The following is an 11765-nucleotide window of genomic DNA, read 5'->3' on the forward strand; positions in this document are numbered from 1 at the left end:
AAATAATCTTTTTATTTTGCATTGGTAAGTAGAAAATTCTGAATTGTCTGCAAACGTTTTTAAAGAATAATATTTAAATTTTGGAGGTAATTGCAATGGGAAAATTAAAGAGCTGTGATCCTCCTACAAGGATAGCGATTCTTGAGCTTTGGAAGCTTAGAGCAATTGGATCTCAAATGAACTGTTCTGTTAAGAAAGTTTTCAATGCAATTAAGCGTTTTCAAAACTTCGGGACTGCTGAAAATGTACCTCGTAAGAAACGGGCCCGTAAGACAAGCTGCCAAATAGATCGAGCAATTAGTAGGCTGACCAAAAAAAGACCCAAAAATAAGCTCCACAGAGATCCAACGCCAATTCTCGGTTGCATTCGATGTCCCGATAGGGTCACGCATATTCAGAAGAAGATTGGTAGAAGTTGGATTGCATGGTCGTGTTTCTCGGAAGATACCATTAGTAACCGCAAGGTAACGTAGACTTAGAATAAAGTCCGCAAGATCACACGCCAACTGGACAACAAACGAATGGAAGTACCTAGTGTGCAGGGACGAAACTAAAATAAATAGGATCGGCCAAGATGGTGTCCGAAGGCCAAAAGAAACACCGTTCCACCCTTAATACATTTTGCCAATAATTAAGCATGGAGGCGGCTCCCTTAGCGTTTGGGGTTGTTTCTCGTATGGAGTGGGCCCAATCCATCCCAATTGATGGAACGCTGACAGCCGTTGAATACATTGAAATTCTTAAGGACCGATTAGTGGATTGGGCCGATGAAGACATGCCAGTGATATGGAAGTTTCAGCAAGACAACGACCCCAAGCACACTGCTGGAATTACGAAACAGTTCTTTAGGGACCAATCGATAACAGTTCTGGAATGGGCATCATCAAGTGCAGTCCTAAATCCGATAGAGCATCTTGGGGTAGATGTTAAAAGAGCTGTTGCTCTCAAAAATAACTTTGACAATGATGTTTTTTCGAAGGTATTAAAGATAATAATTAGCTGCTTGGAAGGCTGTACCCGTAGAGCAGTGCAGACGGCTTATTTCGTCAATGGAACGAAGATGTTTTGAAGCAAAAAGGTTTCGCAACAAGGTATTTAAGATAACTATAAGGTAAATGATATTATAAAGTTATAAATTTTATAATAAGATATGATTTTTTTCTTTGTTTTTAATTAGTTGTCCAGCAACAAACGCTGTGTTTTTCGCAGAAACTGCCATATGAAATAAATGTTATGTTGGGGAAACATTGTTTTAAGTTTAAAAATATATTTACAAAAAAAAAATATTTGTGCACAAAAAAAAAAACAAAAAACAAATACAGATTTGTGTTTCTAATTAGTTGTCCACAGCTGTATGTATGTACTTCCATAAAGACGACTGCGCCTCAGTTTAATTCAAATAACAACGCTTTCTGAAATGTTTTGTGTGCAAAAAAATATCATTTTGACTAATAATATGTTTATTTAGTAAGTTTCCTTATTATCCGACAAGTTAAGAGCTGCTAAAGAAAACTTATTACTTGAAGTTAAATGTTTGAAAACAGTTTCATAGCCTTTGAATTTACCACCAGTGTCACCGCCCTGCAATTTTTACATTGTGTTTTATCATTAAGATGATATTGGACACTTACAAAAGGTTACAATCTTTTTTTTTCTTAATTGGCTTTTAGACCTTAAATTATTCAGTTTTCCTTTTCCTTTTAAATATTAGCCTCAGAACTAATGTGAGACATATTTTAAGAATTTTCCAAATAATGTACAACACAGCAATTAGGAAGCCAATGACATCGAGTGACAGCAACTGAAATGCATTCAAATGTACTGATGGGCTTTGTAGATGTGCAGCACCGTGATGTCTCAAAACATATTCAATCCAAAAAACTGCAGTTTGTCGTGCTGTCATCGGTCTATCTTTGTAGAGATTAGCGAATTTCCGAACATTCTGTGTGTATTTCTTGTTTGTCAAAACCTCTCGAATGGCCGTTGTGAACTTTTCTTCTGTGAGAGTGTCAAATTTGACAGACAATCCAAAACCTTGTTGTTCTACATTTGCCATATTTGCTGGTTGATCTCCGAACATTGGCACACCAACCATTGGTACACCATAGAATTGTGATTCCACAACACTTCCTTGACCACCGTGTGTTAGAAAAAGTCTGACATTTGGATGAGATAGGACACTCTCTTGAGGTAACCATGTTTTGTAGACAATGTTTGGAGACTTGCCGGGATAGTTCGAATTATCCCATTTCCAGAGAATAGTTTGTGGTAGTTTTGAAAGAAAATCAAATATTATCTTCACTTTGATGGGGTCTAGTTTACTCGAGTGAATATTAGAGCCAACACTGAAGTAAATAACTCCATGCTCGGAAGAGTTATCCAAAACTGTTTTTATGTCCTAAAGGAAGATACTATTGATGAAATATATTTATTTTTAAAATAATCATTTCTTACCTCAGGCAAAGGTGAGAGTTTATCTTTTATTTGAATTCCTCCAATTTCGATTAGACCTGGAACATAAGGACGTATTGAACCTTGACTGAAGTGATAGTTTGTAAATACGAGTGAAATGTTTTTCAGCATGTCCTCGTAGGATGGATACTTCTCAGGCGGGAAGTTGGCACTTTGTTTAGAGAAAAAGGAGTTAATAAGTTTTGTTATATTTTAAATTGGACAAATACAAATTTAAATAAAAAATGTCAATTTTGAAAATATCTTCGTAAACCCTTTTTATGTTCTATTCTCGTCAGAAGTTTAAGGATTTCAAAAACATATCCCATCTAAAGAAAGGGTCATAAAGATTTGGCAGAAAATTGTTACTTTCCACCCAGTCATCCCATTATACTTATTAGACTTCCTGCTTTTGTATCATAGAGAATTTTCAAAAAAATATTACTCCTGACAGTTTAATTTTTAATACCTCACAGCCACACACATTTTTAATTTGACCACCAATAGGGACGATGTTCAAATGGTAGACATGTGCCTTCAAGAGGTCCACAGGTTTTTCTCAAAACCCACCTCTGTCTATCGACTCCTACTCTCACCTCCCTGCGGTGAACATCGGGTGCCTAGTACCTCAACTGGAGATTGGATTCCAACCCCAGTGGAAAGTTGTTGGGTCAGCAAACGAGAGAGGGGGGGAGAAGTGTTTCCACTAAGGCACCTCTCGTCATCCAGGCGGCAGCGGACGAATTCTCGAGATGGAATCAACGGTGGCGTCTACAGTTCCAGTAAGGTTGAACTACTTAGTGAACACCTTATAAGGCTTCTTCGACATATTCGGAGCTCAGGCCTGTAAGGAGCGGTTTATCCGGCTCCCATTCCTTGGAGTTATACTAAGGATCTGGCCCTGCAGGTTGTGGGTTGTCCCGTCAGGGTGACTTCCAGGCCACGTAAAAAATACCTTTAGTTCCGAAACAACAATAATACTCGAATACGGACGGATTCACTGTTGACAACCCACGCAAACGATATAAGGACAACGAACTTCGGAGCTGTAGGTGGAATGTTAGGTCCCTTAACAGACCATGTGCATTCGAAAGATTAGCGGAACCCCTAAACTGCTGCAAGGCAGATATTACCGCCAACCATGAAGTGCAATGGGATGGACCGGGGAAACGCAAACTAAAAGACTGCGATATCTACTCGTACTACGGCGACTGCTACCGAGAACAAAGACAGCGTCTATTTGGGTGTGGATTCTTTGTTGGAACTAGACTCAGGCAAAAAGTCTTGAGTTTCAACAGTGTGAGTGGGCGCATCAAGACAATCCGCATCAAGTCTAAATTCGCCTACATAAGCCTAATATTCGCGCATGTCCCAACAGACCATAAAGATGCAGACACCAAAGACATATTCTTCGAGCTCTTGGACAAGGCATATAAGCAGTGCTATAAATTGTCTTAGGATATTTGAATGCCAAGCTAGGACGAGAAGACGTCTTTGGTGGCATAATCGGGAGAGCCTGCACGACACAACCTCCGACAACGGATTCAGGCTGATTGATTTCGCTGCGGGGTGAGACGTTCTGGTAGCTAGTACGCAGTTCACACATCTTAATATCCACAAGGGGACATGGAAATCTCCTGATCAATCAACCGTCAACCAGATTGACCACATTGCGATCGACGCACGACACTTCTCCAGTATCCAGGATATCCGAACATTCCGAGAGGTCAACATTGACTCGGACCACTACTTCGTTTTAGCCAAGGTACGGCTACGGATATTCCGGTCAAAGCCAAAACAACTAAGTACTGTGAGTAGTTTCGACGCTAGACGGCTACAATCGCAAGAGACTGCCATGTCCTTTTCCGATCGAGTCTCTGCATTAAGCATTGAAAACCAGTAGCAACATTGCCTTGTAGCCATTAGAGATGCCACCTCTGAAGTGCTAGGTTTCTCACGGCCACCACAGTGAAACCCCTAGTTTGACGACGAATGCCGGCAAGCGCACAAGGCGAAACAAGAGGCATACAAAACGGCGCTGCACAAAAGGACTAGAGCTGCTAGCGAGCTCTACGAGCAGAAGAGGAGAGATGAACACCGGCTTCTTAGATGGAAAAAAAGAAAGCATGAGAAGCGCGCGATCGAGGAGATAGAGGGATGTCACAACAGGAATGAGGTTCGTAAATTTTATCAAAAGGTAAAAAAAAACCTCCCAAGGGTATTAGCCACGAACCAAAGCCTCTAAATACGGTCAGGGGAACATCGTAGTAGAACCGCAGGCGATGCTGAGAATATGGAAAGATCACTTCTCCAAATTATATAACGGCGATGACGAACCGAATTCCGCTGTAAGGGAGATAGAACCACTCAACCTCGGCGACGCAGATCAACTATTCCGCCTACTCGACCTTGACAAAGTGAAGATAGCTATATCTAAACTTAAGTCAAACAAAGCTGCTGGAGCTGACGGCATCGCTGCCAAACTATTCAAAGCAGCAAGCGATGACTTAGTAGGGAGCATGCACCAACTCATCTACAAAATATGGTCGGAAGAATGCATGCCCGATGAGTGGAATCTCAGCATAGTGTGCGCGATACATAAGAAAGGAGACCCTCTAAACTGCGCCAACTACAGAGGCATCAGTCTCCTCAACATTGCATATAAGATCCTCTCTGCGGGATTATGTGAACGTCTGAAGCCGTTCGTCAACAACCTGCTTGGTCCTTATCAATGTGGCTTTAGACCATGAAAGTCCACAGTCGATCAAATATTCACATCGACACCCACCATCTTTACATCGATTTCAAGGCCGCATATGACATCATTTGATGTCAAAGAAGGTTTTAGACAAGGCGATGCTCTGTCATGCGACTTCTTCAACATCGTTCTGGAAAGAATTGTGCAAAACTCAACCGTTCCAAAGGTCCATCCAATTATTCGGATACGCGGATGACATTGACTTAATTGGAAGTTTAAAGCGTGATGTCAGTGGAGCGTTTTTGAGCATTGCGATGAAGTGAAGAAGATGGGTTTAGTGGTCAATGAGGGCAAGACCAAGTATATGCTGTCATCAAAAAAGGACACTAAACAACGACGTCTTGGACAAAACGTCAACATATACAGCGGTTCTCATTTATACCGCTGAGGCCTGGAACCTGTAAAAGAAAGATGAGTCCGTCTTGGGATTCAGCGCAGTAGAGGAAGATCGCGACTCAGGTGGCGCACCCAGGTGGGAGAGGACTTTAACCAACTTGGCGTGCGAAACTGGAGACAGCTAGCCATGCACCGAGCTGGCTGGAGACGCATGTTGGTTAAGGCCCAGGTCCGCCCCGGACTGTAGCGCCACCTTAAGTAAGTAAGTAACCAATAGCGACGAGTTGATTTTGACAGCTTATGGCAGCCATATTGTTTCTTTTACTTCCTGTCAAAATATCTTTTTTGAATCAGTCACTAAAGTTAAATTATCGTGGAAAGTTACAGCGTCGTTAAATTGGGTGTTCTCTAGAAGCAACTATGTGCGCGTTGTACCCGTTTTATGGGGTAAATGATCGTTCTTCCAAGAACGTTTGGTGTTCGAGTTCACTTTTCTGTGAACAACCAGGCAACACTCGTAGGTCAAATAAACGTAATATCTACATGGGGAACCCTTTATAACTTTGGATGCAATATGCACCGATCGATAGGAAAACATTAAAACAGTCTGTTGAAAGAATATGTTGACGCTGGAATAGATTAATTTATTGTTCTGAAACACGCAAGTTATTAAATCAGTGTTGCAATCGGCTCAGGTGATAAGTGTATATCACATTTTTGATAGTCAATTAAATAAAAACAAACAAATAACCATAACCATAACCCTCGACAAAGTGCACCTAAATTGCCGTGTGAAGAGTTTTGGGATCTAAAGGGTTTAATATATAGAAGAGTGTTACTTAAAAATAATAAAACATTTCGATAATTAGCACATTTCGGAGGACCACGAATTTCGGAAAAGACTAGTTTCTGACGAAAGTAAATGGAACATTTTTGAATCCGATGGCAGGGGAAAAATATGGCAGAAGGTGAACTGAGAAATTCATATAAAAAAATTTTGTTGCTTCATTGAAACACGGAGGAGGACATGTGATGGTTTGCAATTTCTGGATATCTTACGTTATAATTAGCACGCCTCTGCTGAAGCACTAGGGCTTGGAACCAGCTGGATACTACACGAAGACCCAAAACATACGGCCGGTGAAGATTATTAAGGAGTGGCTAGTGTTTAGGGTCCAAAAGCAGCTTCATCCACCACTGCAGTCTCCGGATCTCAATATAATATACCACATCTGAGGGTACGTAAATTTAGAAAAACGGATCAAAAACCACTTAGAAGGGCTCTTCAATAATCCCTGAAGCTATCAATGATTTAGTTAGTTCTATGCCTCGAAGACTCAGAGCTGTCCAGGACTCACAAGGTGGTCCAACAAAATATTAAATTGATTTTATTAAATATTAAGTTCGTTAAATTTTGATCATTTGTAGAATTTCGTGTTCTAGTTTTTTATTTTTCTCGTTTTTTATTTAATTTTTTCCAAAAATAAGACAATTTTTTTACAAAATTATTTTAAAATAATAAATATTTTTAACTTCCCATAGGAAGTTATTGTAATGGGTCCGATTTGTTAAATTGGAAATTTTGACATTTCTCGACGTTTCAAGGTCCCTAGAGTCGAAATAAAAGATTTTTAGAAAGATGTTTGTGCGTGCGTGTGTTCGTACGTCCGTACGTTCGCGACGTTTTTTTTCGTCGTCCATAACTCAAGACGAGATATCGATTTCAAATAAATTTTGTTATACAGATAATAAGGCAGAAAGATGCAGAAAGGACTCTCAAGAAAATTGAGTACGTGGTTTTTTACCATAGCAGTTTGAAAAAAGGTGAACATTTTGGTTAACCCTAAATATCTTACGAACCAAAAACGCTGAAAAAACTGAAAAAAAATTTCTCACCTCCAAAATTTAACGACTTAAATATGATTTCATCTCCAGAACAATTTCGTGAAACGAAGAATAATGTTTTTAACATCTGATAAAATTTCGAGAAAAATCAAATTGACAGTTTTTTTTATAAAAAATAAAAATCTAAAAAAACATTACTCAAAGTTGGTAAAAATTAAATATCGATTCAAATATCTTTTCAAAACCTTGAAATTTAGGCTTCAAACTTATTTATCTTATAAGAAATATTGTTTTCAACATTCTGAAAAATGTTGAGACAAATCGAATTGACAGTTTTTTTACAAAAAAAATAAAAACCTAAACAAACAAAAATTAATAAAAGTTGGTAAAAATTGATTTTCGACTCAAAAATCTTTTCAAAACTTTGAGATATTGGCTTTAATTTACTTTTATCTTTCAAAAAATATTGTTGTTAACATTCAGTAAAATTTTGAAAAATCGAATTGACAGTTTTGTACAAAAAATTAAAAACCTAAACAAATTTAACAAAAGTTGGTAAAAATTGATTTTCGACTCATATATCTTTTCAAAAATTTGAAATATTGGCTTCAAACTAATTTTATCTTATAAGAAATATTGTTTTCAACATTTGGTAAAATTTTGAAAAAAAATCGAATTTACAGTTTTTTTACAAAAAATAAAACTCTAAAAAAAACGGTAAAAGTTTACTTTCGACTCAAATAGCTTTTCAAAAATTTGAAATATTGGCTTCAAACTTAATTTATTTCACAGAAAATATTGTTTTCGATATTCAGTAATTTTTATATAAAAATCCAACAGTCCGTTTTTTCATAAAAAATAAAATCTACAAAAAATAGTACGCAAATTTGGTTAAAATTGATACAAGTACAAATAGACAAACTTTTAAGCAAGATAAGTGACAGACGGGATTTGAAGTTCTCAGTTTGGGTCGCATCCCAGCCTCTTTTTTTTAAATTAATACAACAAACGCATTTGAACTTTTGTGACTGACTGTATAAACTTGCCAAATGACTATCACATTTGTTGTGAATGTAATTGGGGCATTGCAAGTCAAATGGGACTGTTTCAAAAATTTTAATTTTATATACTCTCGATTTTTTAAAAAAAGCCTAATGAAAAATTTTGATATTTTCTTGCTCACTGTTTCAAAAAATATCAAATTTTCAAAAATTCGCTTGTTTTGGTTTTTCGTTTGAAACTATTTATAAAATAGTTTTGTTTTCAAAATGTTCGTTTTTAATTGCTCTTCTCAACAAAAAACATTTATATTATTCTTCATTGAGATTTTTCAATTTTAAGTTTTTAACCGTGTGTTCCAATTTTTTTGTACCCGTGGATTTTTCAAATCTCCTATTTTCAACTTTTATTCATCCTCCAACTTTTAAGCCAAGTTCGTCACGACGCCTTACATAACTACTATTTTTATCGATTTTTAAAAACAAGTGTTTCCGCTTTAAATTATTATCAGTATAGATTTTCTAAACTCTTCTTTTTTACTTATAATATATTTCTTTTGATAAAGAGAAGTCTTTTGAATTTTTAAAGTCAGTAAGTCATTGAAATACTTTATTACTTTTGTCTTTTATAAAAAAAGTAAAATTTTAGTTAATTGACTTTGACTTTAGTGTTTTAGTCTTAAAAAACTCTGCTCTCGTCAAGTTGATATTTCCTTCAATCAATTTTCTGCTGGAATTGCTTTGAGTTTTCAAACCGAATTTTGTGGTACGCTCAGATATTGCTAACCATCCGTCAGATTATTTGATTCTTAAGGTTGGCTTTGGTTTTTTCCAAATGACGATGTGTTCTATCATTTCAGATCAATCTTAGTTTTTGAAGTTAGTATTGCAGTTAAACCTTTTATTGACTTGTATGTATATAAAAAGATTTAAAGTACAGAAAAATGACACATAGAAAGAAGCTATTTCACCCCTAGTCTTAGATTTATTTATTGGTCAACTATGAGGGAGTTAAGAGAATAGTTAGTCCTTAATTATAGGATCACACCTAGTGCAACATTTTTGGCCTCAAAAATATAAACGTTGCCATTAAAGCTTATATTTTACTTTATCCCATAAAAACTTAATTCCATAAATATATAAAGTTACAAAAATTGACATTTAAAATTACTTACTCATAAAATCGTTTCTGGTTAGATTGCTCGATATATTTTACCACACCATTCTCCAGAAAATTTACACACACAAAATGTTCCAGTCTGTCAAAAAATCCCATCGGCTGATTCCCACCACTCATCAAACCCGGAACATACGCTATCTCATGAGGGTTCCCAACGAGATTATTTACCCTTGGAAGTGTCCGAATCATAAAAGACATCACTACAGGACATTTAAAATGTGCCGCAACTCCCAAAAGAAATTCATTCAATATAAATCCCTGAATCACCAAATCGAAAGACTCCTCCCGCATAAGCTTTTGCATAGCTTCATGATGAAGACTGTCATTGGTGTAACGGTTAATTTCGTTCATAAAGAACGTATATTTCTTGTACAATGGTGGTGGATTATTTATGTATGCAGCGAGAAGTGTCGGTGAAAATTCGTCAATGTTCAACTGAATATGACGGAATTGGGAATGCTTGTTGATTTTTGGCAGGGTCGCAACAACAGTAACTTCATGACCACGTTCTACAAGTGCATCGGCGATTGCACTATGGATGATCAGATGACTTTTGAAAGGTGTTGGGAATAGACCAAGTATGCGTGCCGAATCAATAACTTCTACAAATGTGGACGTCGTTATGATAAGAAAAGCGAAAATTGTTTTCAAAGCCGGAAACATTGTGTTTTCAAAAAAAGCTTTCACTCAACAGCAGCAACGACGAGCGATCCCCTATGGTATCTGACTTGAAACTGAAATGAAAACGATTTCAGGCGCCCTTTAAATTATCTTGGAACTCACAACAAACCAAATTCGCTGTGTGCCAGGAAACCTAAAGATAATATTAATAAGAATCTGATTAGGTGGAATTTTCATCTAGTGTAGAGAGAGACTTCTGATGGAAACGTGATCGGGGTGATTTTATACGAGCTTTTAGATTATCATCAAGTTTCTTCAAACATGTGACAGGTTGTTATCTTTTCTTAAGCGGAAATGACATTTAACATTTTGCTAAGATTTTTAATTCAACACAAGGTAAGATAATTTTGAATTCACCACAATTGCTTTTTCGAAAAAAGGCAGTGCTGCGTTTTTGTTTTGTAAACAAAAATTGAAGTTTGACATTTGTGATTACCTTTGATTTATTAACTATTAGTTGATAAGTTATGCTTTCTTACTGAAAAAGTACTTATGGTTCGTGTCTTTTGATTTTGCTAGAACCATAACAAATTATAAATAACACTATTTTGTGTAAGATTCAAAAATTTGAAGTCAATATCTTTACTTTTTCTCATAAAACTTGAGTCGAAATCATATTCTTATCAGTTGTTTTTTTTTTTTTTTTTAGGTTTTTGTGTTTTGTAAAAAGAGTTTTCAATTGAATTTTTCTAGAAAATTAACTTAGAGTTAGCAACCATAGTTTGCATATGATAAAATAAGTTTGATTTCAATATTTGTTTTCATTCCCTACATTTTTAGGCGTAAACCAATATTCACCACCTATTTATTGCATTTTTCTAAAAATTGTACCAAATGTAAAAATCGTTATTGTTCGTTGTAGTTCTAGAGGTTGTATTGCTTTAAGTTTCTTTTGAGTTGTAAGAAATAACGTTAGTTGAACATGTCACAGAATATCATATAAACTAACTACCTACTCAACTTTTTTGAAAGTCCTTTCAGCATCTTTTGATCTCTACTGGTTCTTGAATATGAAAGACGAAAAAATGGTCTCCGAAAGTACAAACAAAAGCACACACAAACATCACTCTTAATCGATAACTTTCAAAATCTTCAATCCGACATATCGAACCGATTACAATTATTTCCTATAGGAACATTCTTATTGTGCCTGATTTTGGAACTTCTATATCGATCGAACCACTGAGATCATAAACAATCTTTTAAAAGTGCTTAGGAAATATGTGATTTCATAAAAATGCCTAAACCATTGGCCAATCCCACCCAGGTCAACGGGTGGGAAAAAGAAAATAATTAACAAAAATTATGAAATTCACTCAGAAAATACAATCTAATATGATTAAATTATTATATCTTATCATAACACAATAATTCTTCAATAATATTGAGGTATTATTATACCTAGTTAGTTAAATAGGTACTAAAAGTACGTGCCGACTACAAGTTCCATATTGTAGACACTTCCATTCGGATCCAAAAAGCACAATATCTACGAAGTGCCTAGTGTTTCACCTCA

The 11765-nt window shown here is 36.2% G+C and overlaps 1 protein-coding gene across 1 annotated transcript; it reads right to left on the reverse strand.

The window, feature by feature from the left end:
• Positions 1-1442: 1442 nt before the first annotated feature.
• Positions 1443-10377, reverse strand: LOC129947719 (UDP-glycosyltransferase UGT5-like). Its single transcript, XM_056058381.1, has 3 exons — positions 9564-10377; positions 2455-2623; positions 1443-2398 (listed from the first exon to the last, which is right to left on the reverse strand). Exons 1-3 carry the CDS (start codon positions 10229-10231, stop codon positions 1679-1681), a joined length of 1557 nt encoding a protein of 518 aa, XP_055914356.1. The 5' UTR covers positions 10232-10377; the 3' UTR covers positions 1443-1678.
• Between the last annotated feature and the right edge of the window lie 1388 nt (positions 10378-11765).

The sequence above is a fragment of the Eupeodes corollae genome, chromosome 2, assembly GCF_945859685.1.
Source record: "Eupeodes corollae chromosome 2, idEupCoro1.1, whole genome shotgun sequence".
Taxonomy (NCBI): domain Eukaryota; kingdom Metazoa; phylum Arthropoda; class Insecta; order Diptera; family Syrphidae; genus Eupeodes; species Eupeodes corollae.